Source organism: Punctularia strigosozonata, assembly GCF_000264995.1.
Source record: "Punctularia strigosozonata HHB-11173 SS5 unplaced genomic scaffold PUNSTscaffold_3, whole genome shotgun sequence".
NCBI classification, from domain to species: Eukaryota; Fungi; Basidiomycota; class Agaricomycetes; order Corticiales; family Punctulariaceae; genus Punctularia; species Punctularia strigosozonata.
Window position 1 is genome coordinate 2686545 of NW_006767435.1, and position 15331 is coordinate 2701875.

General features: G+C 57.4%; 6 protein-coding genes across 6 annotated transcripts; 5 read left to right on the plus strand and 1 right to left on the minus strand.

Annotated features, from left to right (window-relative positions):
* Positions 1–190: 190 nt before the first annotated feature.
* PUNSTDRAFT_132187 (uncharacterized protein) lies at positions 191–1601 on the plus strand (the record flags this gene model as incomplete). Its single annotated transcript, XM_007381522.1, has 2 exons — positions 191–818; positions 1108–1601. The coding sequence occupies 2 exons, from the start codon at positions 191–193 to the stop codon at positions 1599–1601; spliced, it is 1122 nt and encodes a 373-aa protein (XP_007381584.1).
* Positions 1602–2420: 819 nt separating this feature from the next.
* PUNSTDRAFT_132188 (NAD(P)-binding protein) lies at positions 2421–3235 on the plus strand (the record flags this gene model as incomplete). The annotated part of the gene is made up of 3 exons (XM_007381523.1): positions 2421–2676; positions 2748–2835; positions 2887–3235. 3 exons carry the CDS (start codon positions 2421–2423, stop codon positions 3233–3235), a joined length of 693 nt encoding a protein of 230 aa, XP_007381585.1.
* Positions 3236–3652: 417 nt separating this feature from the next.
* Positions 3653–5823, minus strand: PUNSTDRAFT_62694 (glucose-repressible alcohol dehydrogenase transcriptional effector; the record flags this gene model as incomplete). Its single annotated transcript, XM_007381524.1, has 4 exons — positions 3653–3737; positions 3794–4486; positions 4544–5622; positions 5674–5823. 4 exons carry the CDS (start codon positions 5821–5823, stop codon positions 3653–3655), a joined length of 2007 nt encoding a protein of 668 aa, XP_007381586.1.
* A 525-nt stretch (positions 5824–6348) lies between these two features.
* Positions 6349–8063, plus strand: PUNSTDRAFT_83965 (Diphosphomevalonate decarboxylase). Its single transcript, XM_007381525.1, has 3 exons — positions 6349–6682; positions 6735–6978; positions 7036–8063. Exons 1-3 carry the CDS (start codon positions 6630–6632, stop codon positions 7948–7950), a joined length of 1212 nt encoding a protein of 403 aa, XP_007381587.1. The 5' UTR covers positions 6349–6629; the 3' UTR covers positions 7951–8063.
* Positions 8064–8454: 391 nt separating this feature from the next.
* PUNSTDRAFT_63589 (Aldo/keto reductase) lies at positions 8455–9529 on the plus strand (the record flags this gene model as incomplete). The annotated part of the gene is made up of 4 exons (XM_007381526.1): positions 8455–8498; positions 8556–8627; positions 8739–9209; positions 9274–9529. The coding sequence occupies 4 exons, from the start codon at positions 8455–8457 to the stop codon at positions 9527–9529; spliced, it is 843 nt and encodes a 280-aa protein (XP_007381588.1).
* Positions 9530–9827: 298 nt separating this feature from the next.
* Positions 9828–14400, plus strand: PUNSTDRAFT_125108 (PP2C-domain-containing protein). The gene is made up of 15 exons (XM_007381527.1): positions 9828–10057; positions 10118–10337; positions 10393–10571; positions 10625–10794; positions 10850–11219; positions 11277–12128; positions 12181–12212; positions 12269–12377; positions 12432–12483; positions 12536–12577; positions 12808–12838; positions 13032–13155; positions 13207–13407; positions 13481–14008; positions 14063–14400. Exons 6-15 carry the CDS (start codon positions 12048–12050, stop codon positions 14252–14254), a joined length of 1392 nt encoding a protein of 463 aa, XP_007381589.1. The 5' UTR covers positions 9828–10057; positions 10118–10337; positions 10393–10571; positions 10625–10794; positions 10850–11219; positions 11277–12047; the 3' UTR covers positions 14255–14400.
* The last annotated feature ends 931 nt before the right edge of the window (positions 14401–15331 follow it).

Sequence of the window (15331 nt, forward strand, 5' to 3'; positions counted from 1 at the left end):
TTCTGTGGCTCGCTCGCTTTTCACAAGCTTTGCCTCTACTGGCGGACTCCCGAGCAGCAGTCAACGCGGAGGCGGATAGCGCGAGCGATATAGTCTCCAATTTCAAGATCTGTCTGCGGTTCTCTCTATCCTCGCGTCCGACACCGTAGAGCAGAAGTATAAAAGCTCTCTCGCGCTGTACTGGGAGCGGATGTCAGGCGTGTGGTCGCTCTTTGGGATCCTTGGCGTCCTCCGCGCGTGTCTCATGCTCGTCGTCGGGATCGCCGGCGCCGAGGCGGCGGGGGTGAAACTGTCGGGTGCAGGGGCGTTCACAGCTCGAAAGACATCAGGCTCCAGAAGCACAGTGGTGGTTGGCGTACCATCGGCGAGCGGCCGGTCTAGACTCGGACCCGATAGTTGGTGGCAAGACGACAAGCAACGACTTTTGGGGCTAGTCGACGAGAGGAATTCCAACTCCTCGGGGCGGAGGCCGCATATCGTTGTCATTGGGTTCACTAAATGTCCCTTCACTGGCCCTCGCGCCTTGCGAGAGAGCGCCGACATCGCCTTCTGCGTCATTGTTTCCGTCATTTGCACCATCGCTCCGTTGATGGTTTTGAGGCCAACGCACCAAACGTCCACTCTGTGGATAGCTATGGTGCCGGTACTGTTGCAAATTTATAACGACGCTGGGGCGGCACCGTTGTCCCACCTCCATGCTTCTGATCGCTTCTCGGATGGACTGGACAGCGCTGTAATCCGTGATTCCGATACGGCGAACACAGAACCGATCGTCAACGATTGCGATACATTGGCAAACTCGTCACGATCGACCATGGGTACGTCGGGGCGGAGACAAATGGACCATTCGGCTCGTGGCCGCGCTTACAACCCTCGCCTTCGTCGCATTCTACGTATGCAACTACCTTCTTCTCGGCTCCTCTTCCGCACGACAGTCGTACATATGGCTCGGCCTCTAGGTTTCTATCCTGGCCATCCGATATGTCCTATGATCATACCGAGGCAATATCGTTAGTCATCGATTGCCATCGATTCTCTTCCTCGTGACGGGATCACTCGTGGATCCACTAAAGGCGTCGGACACGCCGGATGCTCGTATTTTCCCAGCAACAGCCGCGGCGAAGACAGGTACCAGCCCACTTGCAGAGCGCATACTTCCCAAGGAAGCGGTCCACTTCGGTGTCGCTTCTGGACGAAGCAAACTGCTCAACGTGGGCGCCACGAACGTTCGCTTGAAACTCACGGCACTCGACAAGCTCTCAGAGATCGCGCCGGCGGACATTATAGCGGCCCCATACTGCGATGTACGCGAAGCTGTTGAGCACATGCGCGCTCCCCCATCCCTCAGCGTGATCCGCCTGCCCTGGTCCTTCGTAGAGACGTACGTAGCCCAAGGACTGATCCTCGGGAGCAACTCATGGGCGCTGGGTGGGCTATATCTGGCTGCCATCGTCAGTGTGAGCCGTTTCTGGGGTCTCACGATGGTGCATCTCCTCGCGCGCATACAGATGGCGCTCATGGCGAAGACACCTTCAAGCAGGTTACCCGCTCCCGCCCCAAAATCCCTCGATCGGCTACGCGACACAGGGAGGAAGGAGTGACAGCATGCGGGTGCATCATCGATAGCCTCGAGGATGGTTCCATGACCGGCGAGATTACGCAGCTGGACGAGATATTCGGTCGTTGGCACCAGAAATTCAGGGAGAACGTGCATCAGTGTCGGCAGGAAGCAGCAGACAATGGGCCGAATCATCGTGAGATCCATGTGTATCAGATAGGTTCTGGAGAGACGAACGTCGGCCGGAAACATATGACAAGAACGGAGGAAACACTCAGGGGAGGGCATGCACGCCGTTCAAGATATAGTCAAGAGAGAGGAAGTTAAAGATCATACAAGGTATCGCCGTCATTGTACTATCCACGGATTTTGACCCGTCGCAATACGGATTTATGAAAAGCGCCGAGACTCGATCTGGGGAACGGGGTGGAAGCCCGTCGAGCTTTCGGAGACGGGACTGCACAGCGCTATGGTCTAGCTAGATTTTTGCCTGGATTCCTGCTATGTGATGCAGGATAATCTGAAACGTGAGTGACCATACAGAGCACCGGGCCAATGTTAATACTTACTCAGAAGCACCCGCGTGGCGGTGCGCGACGCCTGCACCCGGCGGCGGAGGAAAGGCAGACTTGTACCTCACGCGCTTTACGCCCAACGGCCATGAATCAGCTCTCTTGTCTGGTTGCTCTTTCTTTGTAATACCAACTCCTCGCATTAGAACTGCTGACAAACGGCAAGAATGGGCAATCCAGCCCGTATAGTTTCAGGAGGATGGCGGCTATAAAATATCGAGTGCGAGCATTCAGTACGGGCAACCACAAGACATCGGGTGTGCTTCGAGCCAACAACTCAGAATCGAAAGATGTCCTCATCCAGCAACTCTACCAACTTCGTGACCGTTGCCTTGTTCGGTGCCACGGGTGTCACTGGCTTGCTGTTACTTCGCGTCCTGTTGTCGCGGGGATATCGCGTACGCGCGTTTACTCGGTCTCCCAGCAAGATACCGGCAGACCTCTCGGGGTCTGATCAGCTGACGGTCATTGTCGGCGAGCTGACGGATGCCGACAAGTTGCGAGAAACGGTGGTCGGCACTGATGCTGTAGTCAACATGCTTGGACGTGAGCGAGCCGGGTAGCTCATCTATACTCAGCTTTTCGGGAACTTATTTACGCTCTGTCGCTCCGTGCAGCCTACGCAGGCCACCATCCTGCCGGCACGCCGATCACAAAAGGGATGGAGATTGTGGTGAAACTCATGGATGAGTTCGGCATCAAACGGTGACCCCCCTCCCTCTCCTCGTGTCGCTGTTCGCTCATATTCCGACGCAGATACATCGCGCTCTCCACTTGCGCGCTACCGCATCACACGGACCGGCTGAACGCCGTCACGCTGCTGATCAGCAACGTAGCCGTCCGAATCTTCGACCGCGACTGCTGGGCCGAGTTTGTCGCCATGGGTTATCTCGTGTTCGAGCGGCCGCACCTGAACTGGACCTTGCTCCGTGTCGGCCTCATGGTGGGATCGTCGTTGAGCGACGATCCGAGCAAGGGCAACGTCGGCCCTCCAGGCGACGGCATCACTCGTATGTGGATCAGGCGCGAACAGATCGTGTGGAGGACGGTAGAGGCGCTTGAGAAGGGCGCGTGGATTCGAGAGATGCCCTACATCAGCGCATGATACCCCAGGCGACGCCATGTACTGGCGCTCGGTTGGAGAGAGATGATAGGCTTTAGATTTCCACAAGTGACAATCAATACAGGCACATGCTACAGGACGGTCGAATGGACTCGGGTGAACGGTGCGACATCACATTAAAACAACGAGCGGCATGTGACAGAGAAGAGGAGAACAAACAATGTGCAGAGAATGTGAGAGGAAATAAGTTTGTGGCACAAAACGCGATGATTCACCCATCCAAAGCATTGAGGCACAAGGCGTCCCAGAAAGAGCCCACGTGTAGCGATAAAAACAAGGATCCGCCGAAACCCATGCACGCTGAACATACGAACGCCCCGTCCAACCTAAAATGTACAAGGCGAAGCAAGGAGAAGATGTATGCGACAGGAGGTGTGGGAGTGGAATGCAGGGACCTGATCAGGGCGGGAAGACGGGGGGCGGTCGGTTCGAGTGTGAATCCCGAGGAGGACGGACACGGAGCTCAGCGGCGATGCAGATGTGACTGGGCAAAGAGGTCAGTTAATCGGATAGCGAATCGGACGAACGAGAAGTACGTACTCTGAGGGGAAGTTGGTATTGGGGAACCCAACGACCTTCTCCAGATACGTCCGATCCACCTCGCTCAGCACCGCGCTGACGGAGAGGTTCTGCGTCGAGTACCAGATGTAGTCCAAAGTACCCTGGTAGTTGGCCGTGTAGTTTGTCATCGGGAGCTCGCCGAGCGACTGGTATACACTCTTTAGGCCCAACCGGTGCCGTACGCCGTCGGACGTGTATCGCCCGTAGACGTGTGATAGCCAGTCTGGATGATCTGGAGGAACCGACCCGTTCGACAGGAACTCGTACACGCCGCTGCCGGGCACGGAATTGAAGTCACCGCAGATGAGCGTTGGGATCTTCGTCCCATCCGAATACATCGGAGGCGGTCGTTGCGGAGGGGCGGTCGATCCCGGCGTTTGGGGCTGCGGCGGGCGCGGCGGGTACCTCGCGAAGTTGTCCGCGATCTTCTCCGTCTCCTCGACGAGCAGCGCGGTCTGCACGAGCTTGACATCGGCACAGCGGGCGTCCCAATGCAAGTGTGCATTGGCGATGATGAAGCGGGTGCCGGAGTCGCGGTTCTCGAGCAGACAGACGACGGCGATGTTGTCCCGAACGAGTATCCGGTTGAACATGTCGTCCGTCTTCTTAAAGTCCGGACGTTGCATGGCGACCGTGCTGAACTCGATCAGGTGCTTTTCCACCAGCTGGAATCTGAACGAAGCCATGTCAAAAACCCACGAAGATCACCGGCGTGGGATGACCACTCACTTGGATGCCTTGAAGAACGTCGCACAGCCATCCACCATCCGGCGATCCGTCCCGCTCATCGTCTTGTGCCTCGACTTGGGCCAGTACACGCCGTCGTACCCTTGTTCCGCCAACAGCGGCACGAAGAAGTCCTCGTACTGCCCGATGTCCACCTCCTGCAAACACAGCACATCCGCGTCGTAATTGGTGATCTCCGCCATGATGAGCTCCTTCCGGTAGTCCCATTGAAGGGCCCAACTTGGAGTATAGCCGTACAGACGTTCCGTGGCTGCACGCTCACACAGAACGTTGAAGCAGAGAACGGTGAGGGTCTCTACGTTCGGATCGCTCTGCATGGCCTCACGCTCGGCAGGGCTGATGAGGGAGTGGAAGACGCGGGGAGGGGGTGTGTCGGGTCTCGGACAGTTATCGCGGAGATAGGAGATGAGAGTGGAAGTGCCTTCGGTCTGCACTATCTTTTTAAGCGACTCGTCCAACGGATTGCCTTCGATGCCCAACGTTTGGAGTTGGTGAAGCGTGCCAAGCTGGTGGGGCAGTGTCGTCAACTTGTTGTCGAATACGTAAAGCTCCTTCAACTCCGTGAGCATCCCGAGCTCTTCAGGGAGGGCGGTCAGCAAATTCCCTGAGAGATCGAGAAGCTCTAGATGGCGCAATCTGGATATCTGGGGAGGAATTCGGCTGAGTTGGTTGTGGTTGAGGTAGAGGTTGGTGAGGAAGGTGAAGGCGAAGAGGCCAGAGGTCGGCGGGATGTTCTTGATCATGATACCGCCCATGTCGAGCGAATGCCATGTGTTCTCCGTCTGCTTCTCCCCTGCGGGTCTCGTCTGCTCCTGTATAGGCCCCACGATGGAGGAAGGGTGGTCTTCACTGGTGGCCGCGGCGCCCGGCGAACCTTCGGACGCTGCAGACGACGCGGCTGATTTGTCATCTTTGACCACACCATTTCCGTTGGCGTCGGCGGGGGGTTTGATAGGGATGGCGTTCGGGTTGGTGATGGGGATGGCGGATTTGGCGACGGTACGGGACGCCATGGCGCTGGCTCGTGCCCGGTGGTGCGGTGACCGTGAAGCGCGGATGGTCTGAAGGATCGTCAGTCACGGATCGCCAAAGGCTGTGGGATCAGCACGTACCTCGTACTTGATCAGCTGCTGTTGCCAATGCGGCGTGACGACCTGTCCAGCGGAGCCTGGGGTGGGCGGAGCTAGTGCATGAATCGACTGGGTGTGGCCGTTGGGAGGGGAGGTGTAGGAGGTGAGGGAGTTCTGGTGGTGATGTTGCATGTTGGGGATGCCGACGCCGGGTATGGCGTGCGGGTGCGCGCCCGGATGCTGGAGGTGCGAAACGCCATTGGCGTAGATGTTGTAGCCCGCAGGGGCGGGGACAGCCTGGGGGCCCGGCGGTGCAAAGTGGTTGCGGGTCCATGGGTTCTGATCGCGGTGGTTGGCGAGGTGGGCAGGGCCCGTGGTCTGTTGGGGGTAATACATGGCATCTGGCGAGGGAGTCGGTCGCGGGGAGGGCGAGGGGTGGTTCGGGGCTGTCGGCGCAGCGGCCGAGGCAGATCCGAGACCGGGCGGGGGACGAGTATACGGACGCTGGTGCTAGTCAAACAGGGGTGTACGGCAAGGCTACAGTGGTCGTCGCGGCGATGGGCAGCGAGGAAGGTGTCGTCGCGGTCGTGGTCGTCGTCGAGGAGTGCAGAGCGCAAAGGACGATGACCCGGCGATGAATGACCCTGGGAATTCCCGAGCCACTTGGGCGCGTACGCGTCGCACCCGCTCGTTATCTGAGACCGCCGCTCGGGATGGCCGAGGACGGGGCGCATGAGATTCATCCGAGGTCGACGAGCATGTCGGACGTTGCCCGCCCCGCCCCCCGCCGGTGCCCCACATAGTCCTACCGCACAGCGGCCACTCGCTTTTGGCCACGATCCCAACCCGTTATGGCAGTCTCGGGCTAATCTGCGATCGTCCACTGCGAGCCCTTCAAGCGAGACGGCCGTCGCACATCGTACCATCCTCTCGCCCTCGAATAAATACCCTTGGCCGTCGGGAACGAGCTCAGATCGACACCCCCGCCCCCGCCCATCATGTCCGTCTTCCAAGCGACCACCTCTGCCCCGGTGAACATCGCCTGCATCAAGTAAGCCATCGCAAACTTCCTGGCGAGACCCGATCCCAATCATCCTTTTCAGGTACTGGGGAAAACGCGACACCAAGCTCATCCTGCCTACAAACTCGTCGTTATCCGTCACCCTCGACCAAGATCACCTCAAGGCGACCACCACGTCGCGTGCGGACGCGTCATTCGAGAAGGACAGGCTATGGCTTAACGGCACCGAGGAGGAGATCAAGGAGGGCGGGCGTCTGGCCACATGCATCGCGGAGATGAAGCGTCTGCGACGAGAGGTCGAGGAAAAGAACCCCGCTGAGCCCAAGGTACGACTCGCCTTCAACGCCGATCTGTCAAGGGGACTGACTCCTCGATGTTCTCAGATCTCCGGCTACAAAGTCCACATCAGCTCGTACAACAACTTCCCCACCGCCGCTGGCCTCGCTTCCTCCGCCGCGGGCTTTGCTGCCCTCGTCTCCTCCCTCGCGGCCATGTACAAGCTGCCCTCGACCCCCTCCGAGCTCTCCCTCATCGCGCGTCAAGGCTCCGGCTCGGCCTGCCGCTCGCTCTTCGGTGGCTACGTCGCCTGGGAGCAGGGTACCAAGGACGACGGATCCGACTCTTATGCGGTCGAGATCGCGCCGCGCGGGCATTGGCCCGACATCCACGCGCTCATCTGCGTCGTGTCGGACGACAAGAAGGGCACGTCCTCGACCTCGGGCATGCAGCGCACGGTCGAGACCAGCGAGCTCCTCCAGCACCGGATCAAGCACGTCGTCCCGAAGCGGATGAAGGACATCTCCGAGGCCATCCTCGCGCGCGACTTTGACGCCTTCGCCCGGCTCACGATGCAGGACTCGAACCAGTTCCACGCCGTCGCGCTCGACACGTACCCGCCCATCTTCTACATGAACGACGTCAGCCGCGCGATCGTCGCCGTCGTGACCGAGTACAACCGCGTCGCGCTCGAGACGACGGGACACCTCAAGGCCGCGTACACGTACGACGCCGGCCCGAACGCGGTCATCTACGCCCCGAAGGAGAACATCCCCGAGATCGTGCAGCTGATCGTCAAGTACTTCCCGCAGGCGGACCCGTTCAAGGACCCGTTCGGGCTCTTTGGCGCCGCTGGCGTCGGCGAGGGCAAGCTCCCGGAGGGCTTCAACGCGGCGGTCGCGAAGCCGTTCACGATTGGCGCCGTCAAGGGCTTGATCCACACGCGCGTCGGCGATGGTCCGCGGGTGTTGGGTGCGGAGGAAGCGCTCCTCGGCGCCAACGGTTTACCAAAATCTGCATGAGAACACAGTGGAATGTATGATATTTATCACCGGGTCTCGCTTGGATGGTGCAATTACTAGAGTTTTAGTGGCATACTACTCTCGAGTCGTGAAATCGGTACATCGTGAACGGCCAACCCGGATGGACGAGGGTCGCGGATGCAGTAACGGCCGTCTGATTGGGCCGAAAGGTTCGTGGTATCAACGGCAGCCAGTGAGAACTCAGCCAGCAACGACGTAGGGTTGCGCTCACTCCGTCGGACATACTGCGAGCAGTGGTCAACGGTCGGACGTTTGCGCCGTTCAGAAATGGTCGACATATGAAACGACATGTTCGCGTAGGCCCTGAGTCAGTTTTGTCCTACAATTCGCGAGAATAATGCTCCATGGAACCATGAGCGCTTGAGCAGCGTCCATCCCTGCGAAACATAAGGGTAACAGGGGGATTACTACAATAGGCGGAGGTACATACTGTAACAAAGTCCGACGTCATCGGACTGGTCCCTTTTCGCTCCCGCTACGACCATGGCTAGCAAAACTCTGCCCAAGATAATATATGGCACCGCATGGTGGGCCGAGATTCTCGCTTGTTCGAGAAGAATGCGTGTATAGCGTACTGGATCCAGGAAAAAGGAAAGAACGACGGCTCTGGTTATCGCAGCTGTCTTGAATGGCTTTCGAGCTATTGACACAGGCACGTACTCGATAATGAAAGCTTTCGTTTCAATCTGAACAGATCTGAACAGCTTGCCAGCCGAAGCACTACGAGTATGTTGAATACTGCTTGCGCCAGAATAGGGTTCACCGAGACAGCTTTCCAGTGAGGCGTTAGTGGGCGAAGCGCTGGATCTCCTCGCAAAGCAACACGGCATCGTTCGAGACAGCCTATGGCTACAGACCAAGTTTACGCCCTTGGGTGGACAGGACCGCACGAAGCCTCTTCCGTACGACCCAAAGCTTCCCATCCCAGAGCGAATCGCGCAGTCTCTCGCCACATCCCTGTCCAATCTGCGCACCACGTACCTGGACTCTTACCTTCTCCATTCTCCGCTTGGGAACCTGAAGGACACAGTGGAAGCATGGCGCACCCTCATCAAGTTTAAGAGCGACGGGACGGTGAAGAACATCGGGATCAGCAACATTTACGACCTGGAAATGTTGCAGGCCATAGAAGATGCGACCGGCGTACGAGTGGACGTAGTGCAGAATCGCTGGTTCGAGGGCAACATGTGGGACCGCGACGTCTGCAAGTGGTGCAGAGAGAACGGCGTGATGTACCAGTCCGTATTTGCGTGCATCTTCCTACCGCGGCACTATGGTTCTGAGCGATGCGATACTGTGCAGATCGTTCTGGACGCTCACCGGCTCTCCTACCACCCTGCTGGGTAACCCGGCTTTGCTATCGCTTGCGGACCGACTCTCAGCGACATCGGCACAAGCCGTTTTCAGGATTGCCCAACTAAGTGGCATCACCCCGCTGTCAGGAACCACGGACGACACGCACATGAGGGACGACGTGGCGGCGGAGAAACTGGAGATGGACGATGCTGTGAAATCCGACGAGTACTCCGAGATTTCAGAGATGCTGTTCTCCTCGTAAGAAGATAACAATGTTCGGTGAGGATTTCAATTGTTGTTACGAATACTACCCCTGGCACACTAAGGTGTACATACAATACTTGATCCGTATGCACATTCTCGATACACTCCGTTTCCAATATGAGCCTGAATAACCTAGTCTGCAAAAGTAACCTCAACCCTAAGACAGCCTAAGACTCAAAGCCAACGGTCTCGTGACCAGGGGTCGCGTTTGGTGATTATTCCGGAATCGCGTTTGGGTCCCAAAGATATTACTGGACTCGGCCTTGACCAACACAGCGCGGGTATACGAGTCATGTCAAACGGAACTATTATTCCCTCTACTCTGACCGACGTCAACCTTGACGATGCGCGCTCCTTACTCCCTGACCTTGAGGCTGCCCAACTGGGAATCCTCGAAGCGCGCACCGCATATAGGGAACGCACCGCAGACCCCGAGGTGGATGATGCGCTCGGGTGGGCTCCTGTCGGCTCCAATGGGAGGAGCAGAGACCCCGCAGGTGCGAAGGACGATGTCGAAGCCATGCTGGTGTGTTTCCAAATCCTTGGTTTGCGTTGACCTGAGCTGACCCCCCGACTTCCCGTCCAGTCGTTCTTTCGCCAAGTTAAGTATCAGTATTTGCAGAAGTTCGCGAAGGACAAATACGTCGGTATCATACTGTCCGATGATGCCCCCTCGATCACGCCCGAGGACAACGACGCACTGCAAGCCGAGAACGAGCAGAGGAAGGAGGAGCTGCGGGCCAAAAAGCGGGCTCTGGATGAAATACGGGAAAAACTGCGCCAAGAAGCCACGACCGTAGCGAGAAGTAGGCGTGCTCCCCCGTGGTCATCGTCAAACCGCTGACAAGCCTACCTGTGTAGCCTACGAGCGTGCTCAGAAGGAGTCGCGGGAGGCGATGGAACTATCGCAGAAGATATTGGACGCGCGACTGGCGCTCACGCGGCTGAAGCAGACGCATCCCCCACCGCGATTCACTATTGAGAAAGCCCAAGATGTCCTGGAACAACAGGACGTCGAGATGCAACGCCTGGATGAACAAGTGAGATATCTCGTTAGCTTTCGTTGCCTTTCAGTTCTAACAAGGGCGTGCAGACAGCTTCATTGGACAAGGCCGTGAGAGAGCTCAAGGGGCACGTCAGCGAAGAAGTCAAAGCGCTAGAGCGGGTCCGCGTCGAACGCGCAGAGAAGGAGCGGGAAGTTCGTAGCGCGCTCGGCGCCGACGCGAACGGCGTGGACGAGCGCGTCATGGACCTCTTTGAATGGTATGCTAGCTAATGCTATACTCCATACTGGTGCTTGACAGCCCCGCTCTTATAGGTATACGGCCGACCTGGACCTTCATCGCTCCTTGCTGTCTCTCGAATTCCTTGAGCATATCTCCGACGACGAGCTGCAGCTCATCTACAACATCGCGCACCCTGCTCGTCCCACTGTTCGCCGACGCGTGACGATCACACTCATCTATTCCCCGCTCCTTGGAGGCAAAGTCGGAAGGAGGAGGATAGAAGACGCTCAGGTCGAGGTCGACGGACAAACCGAGCCTGCTCTGGACGGGGTGCTAGATGAACACCTGAGGGCAAACGACGTCAGGGGCTTGGTTAACGGCATACTGGCCCGGATCAGGGGTGAGATGTCTATGTGAGAGAGATATCCGCAACACGGGGACGCCACGTCATTCGCGCAACCGGTGGGTTTGCTCTTTTCGGCGTCGTTGGATGAACGATGTTCATTGAGCTCTCCATAGCGGCCTGAGCGCCGTCCTAGGCAAAACTGAGCTGGGTGTCTCAATAATCTGGATGCTTCACCTTCTACGTCAAGGGAGTGGACTGTCAGTGAATACCTGCAGCATGGCTACTGCACTACAGGACTAGCGAATTTCATCGTGTTATCGGCCTTCAAGTTCGATACTGCAAGCAAACCTCAGCGCTGGTCCGATACATTGCAACGCCCGGCGACAGGATGCCTCACCCGCTCGCGAATCCGTCGGCCTGTTGCCGCACTGGTACCTGTATATGGATATCAAATTGCCTTTTGTGGCTTCCCGCCTGATTTCACGTCAACTTATCCGACGCGTTCCCGCGAGGCCGGCGCGGAGTCACGTCGCCTTCACCCCTTCGCTGCCCTACTTCTTAGGATGTCTATGATAATCTGTTGGTACTTGATGCCCAGGATTTGATATACACAATATATTCGCACTAGGTCAAGAACATGCTTGAGGCTTGATATGGGCCACACTTCATCCCAGTCAAGCGAATGGCTCCCCCTATCGAGGTCGGCGGTCGACGCAATCACTCTGGTTGTCTGCTCGGACACGGACACGGAGACAGCTGCTCACGCCCGGCATCTCAAAGCCAACCACGATCGGGCGTGGACCAACCATCTTTGACGGCGAGCCGCAACATAAAAGGAGCCGTTGGCTGACTGGATGCTCTCCACCCCCGCCTTTGCGAATCCTCTCTTGCGATAACACACAACCGCTCCCCTCGTCGCCCTCCACTTACATTCATTGACAATCATGTTCGCATCCAAGTTCGCCGTTGTTCTCGCCATGACCGCTGCGGCTGTCGCGACTCCACTCAACACCCGCCAGGGCCAGGTGCGCATGTTCGCTCGATCGTTTCACTGGGAAGGTTCTGAAACGTCCCTAGTGTAACACCGGCAACCTCCACTGCTGCAATCAGTAGGATGACATGACACTCACCGCGATCGCATTGCTAACCCTGGGGTTGCACGTAGGGTTCAGAAGGCTAGCCAACCCTCGACCGCCGGACTGCTGAGCCTTCTCGACATTGTCGTGCAAGGCCTTGACGTTCCGGTCGGTGTTGGCTGCACGCCGATCAACGTGGTCAGTCCCATCCATACCTTATAAGAGGTGTATGTGTTGCTGACCACTTCTCAGATTGGCGCCGGCTCCGGTGCTACCTGCCAACAGCAGCCCGTCTGCTGCGACAGTGAGTGGAGGGTTTGTGCTATGCAATCGACAGTTGCTGAACCCTTTTCCAGACAACCACTTTGGCGGCCTCGTCGCGGTCGGTTGCTCCCCTAGTGAGTGATCGCGCTTTGCTGGAGGTCTGATTGTAACGTTGACGGGGCGTGGCAGTCAACGTCAACGGCCTCTGAGCGTCCCCCATCTATCCCATCCTGGTCGAGAAGCGCGTGGTCTGATTCACTGGTTCATTACTGTGTTGCATCGCTATCCTAGTCACATTGTTAGTCCTCTTGTCGAATAGCACATCGGTTTCCGACAATGAGATGAGTTGGCATCCGAGCTGTAGGCCGTATATGGGCGCTAACACGGAGTGAACGGTAAGCTGTGATGACGCAGGCGGGGAACATGGCGCGCGGCGAGACACGCGGCGATGACGCGCCCGCCGTGGTTGGTGGCTACAAAAGCAGCTGATGCTGCGCCAGTGCAGAGCCCCCGAGCGCCTTGAACCTCGAAGCTGTTGTTCCACACTGTCCGCCGTCTATTTAACTGGAGGCATCGCCGCCATCCCAGGTCTCAGTCTGAACCTCCTCCGACCTCCCGCAACCCACCTCAAGCCATGAACCACTCGGCGACCAACGACGGCGATGCCCACACCAAAGCGACCACGACCGCCGCCGGCGCGGATACCCACGGAGTACGCGCTTTTCGCTGATCTGCTACGGTCATCGTCGTTGAGCCAGCCCAGAACCTGAACCAGAAGCCAGCCGGCCAGAACGGCTTCTTCACCGTCGGCGTGACCGACGAGAAGGGCAAGCGCCGGACCATGGAGGACGCGCATTCGTTCGTCTTCGACTTCGCCGGCGTGCGCGGACAGGGTTTCTTCGCCGTCTTCGACGGACACGCCGGCAAGGACGCGGCGGAGTGGTGCGGATTCCACTTCCACGAGGTGCGTTGTGGTGTCTGCCTGGCCGCGGCGTGGACCGCACGACGCGCTCAACACACGATCTTGCGACCCACAGTATTTTCTGCAAGCACTCGATCGCATGCGAAACTCGTCCATACCTGACACCCTCAATCAGACGTTCCACGACGTTGACGCCCATCTGTCGAGGCGATCCGAGGAATCGGACGGCAAGCTACACTCCGGCTGCACCGCCGTCACCGCGTTCCTGCGCCTCGAGGACTCCAGCGGCAAGCAGTCCTTCCTCGGACCCAACCCGGATCTAACGAAGGTGCACGATCCGCCCTCGGACGCCCAACTACGCAGGGTGTTGTATTGCGCGAACGCGGGGGACGCGCGCGGCGTGCTCTGCCGCGCGGGAAAAGCGGTGAGGCTCACCTACGATCACAAGGGATCGGACAAGCAGGAGGCGAAGCGCATAACGGACGCGGGCGGATTCATGATGAGCGGCCGCGTCAACGGCGTCTTGGCCGTCACTCGCAGTCTCGGCGATTCCGCGATGAAGGAGTTTGTCGTCGGCGCGCCTTATACCACGGAGACTGAGCTCTCTGATGACGACGAGTTCCTTATTCTCGCTTGCGACGGGGTCAGTGCATCTCGCGATCCGCTCCATCAGATCAGCCTCTGATGATTCTTATAGCTGTGGGACATCACGGGTGACCAAGGCGCTGTCAACAAGGCAAGGGCGATAGCCAACCCCGAAGAAGCAAGCCGTGCTCTGGTGGACTGGGCGCTGAGCAAGGGCACGCAGGACAATGTTACCGTGCTCGTCATTCGCTTCAAGGACAGTCCTATCGATGCCAACTCGCTAGCTAGTACCCAGTCCGTATAACAAGTTTTCGATGTAACGCATACTTTCTTCTCTAGCATTTCCTTTCGCATCCATGCGCAACACGTTTCCGTAGGAGCGTCCATCATCATATTGTATGAGTACGTGGCAAATAATTCATGATGTAGCACTATGTACACTGTCCGTGTAACGTTCCGAGTGAGTGCGTACACATATCATGGTCGCATTTATATTTCGTCCATGAGAGCTCTGCCGGGTGCCCACCTTAAGAAAACATCGTCACGATTGCTATACGTGTTCCCTTGCTCTGTTCGTCGCTACATTCTGAAACGAGCCACTATGCCAGGATATATATATCGCATGGAGCGCGATCAATGCTACGGTTGCTGCAAGGGTGCGAGACGACCGTGACTATTGCAAGACTTGTTATCCCGACATGCGGTCAGCTATATCGATGATGATCCCGTACCAAGTCGAACCAGTAACTGTGAGCCTGGACCTGCCGGATGTTTTGTAGGGAGAGTTAACGCGAAATTCAATGCGTTCGTATACACCACTTGCCTGCATCGGTCTGCCACACACACAGGTGCTTCTCTGATGCAGCCGCGACCAGAAAATGTTGTTTCGGGGATCGTGTCCCGCCTAACATAGTTGTTCAGTAGTGGCAAAGAATATATATATAACTTGCGTACGCATATGGCACGGGCATTCTCGGCATCACCTTGAGCACGCAGGAAATCAATGCGAGTGACGAGGGAAGAAAGAGATGTGCGATGTACTGGGAAAGATAAGAAACTGCTTCTTGCGTGGAGGCTGTCTTGCATCCCAGACCTGTACTCCACCCATGCTGATCGCGTGTAGCAGGGCCCGCCCGTTGTGAGTAAATGCCAGAGGAGCTATTCCAAGCTCTCCGTGTATCGAAAGGACACGCCAATACCTGCGATCCAAGCAAACGCCGGTAGATGTAGCGATGGCGATACGGTCCAAGTATGGACTGAAACTAGTCCTCCCCCTGTCGAGAGGGTACTCAGCACGGAAGTGCTCAACGCGAGATGCCATGCATACATTGGGAGATCAGTTATCGGTATACCCACAAATTTACATGCAGATAGATCTGTG

Bases quoted from the DNA above. Each gene is read 5' to 3' on its own strand.
- PUNSTDRAFT_83965 (XM_007381525.1), top strand. From the start codon at position 6,630: ATGTCCGTCTTCCAAGCGACCACCTCTGCCCCGGTGAACATCGCCTGC. The intron at 6,683-6,734 runs GTAAGCCATCGC...CATCCTTTTCAG, and splicing joins GTGAACATCGCCTGCATCAA to GTACTGGGGAAAACGCGACA. The intron at 6,979-7,035 runs GTACGACTCGCC...CGATGTTCTCAG, and splicing joins AGAACCCCGCTGAGCCCAAG to ATCTCCGGCTACAAAGTCCA.
- PUNSTDRAFT_125108 (XM_007381527.1), top strand. From the start codon at position 12,048: ATGTTCGCATCCAAGTTCGCCGTTGTTCTCGCCATGACCGCTGCGGCT. The intron at 12,578-12,807 runs GTGAGTGATCGC...TCCGAGCTGTAG, and splicing joins CGCGGTCGGTTGCTCCCCTA to GCCGTATATGGGCGCTAACA. The intron at 13,156-13,206 runs GTACGCGCTTTT...GAGCCAGCCCAG, and splicing joins CCGGCGCGGATACCCACGGA to AACCTGAACCAGAAGCCAGC.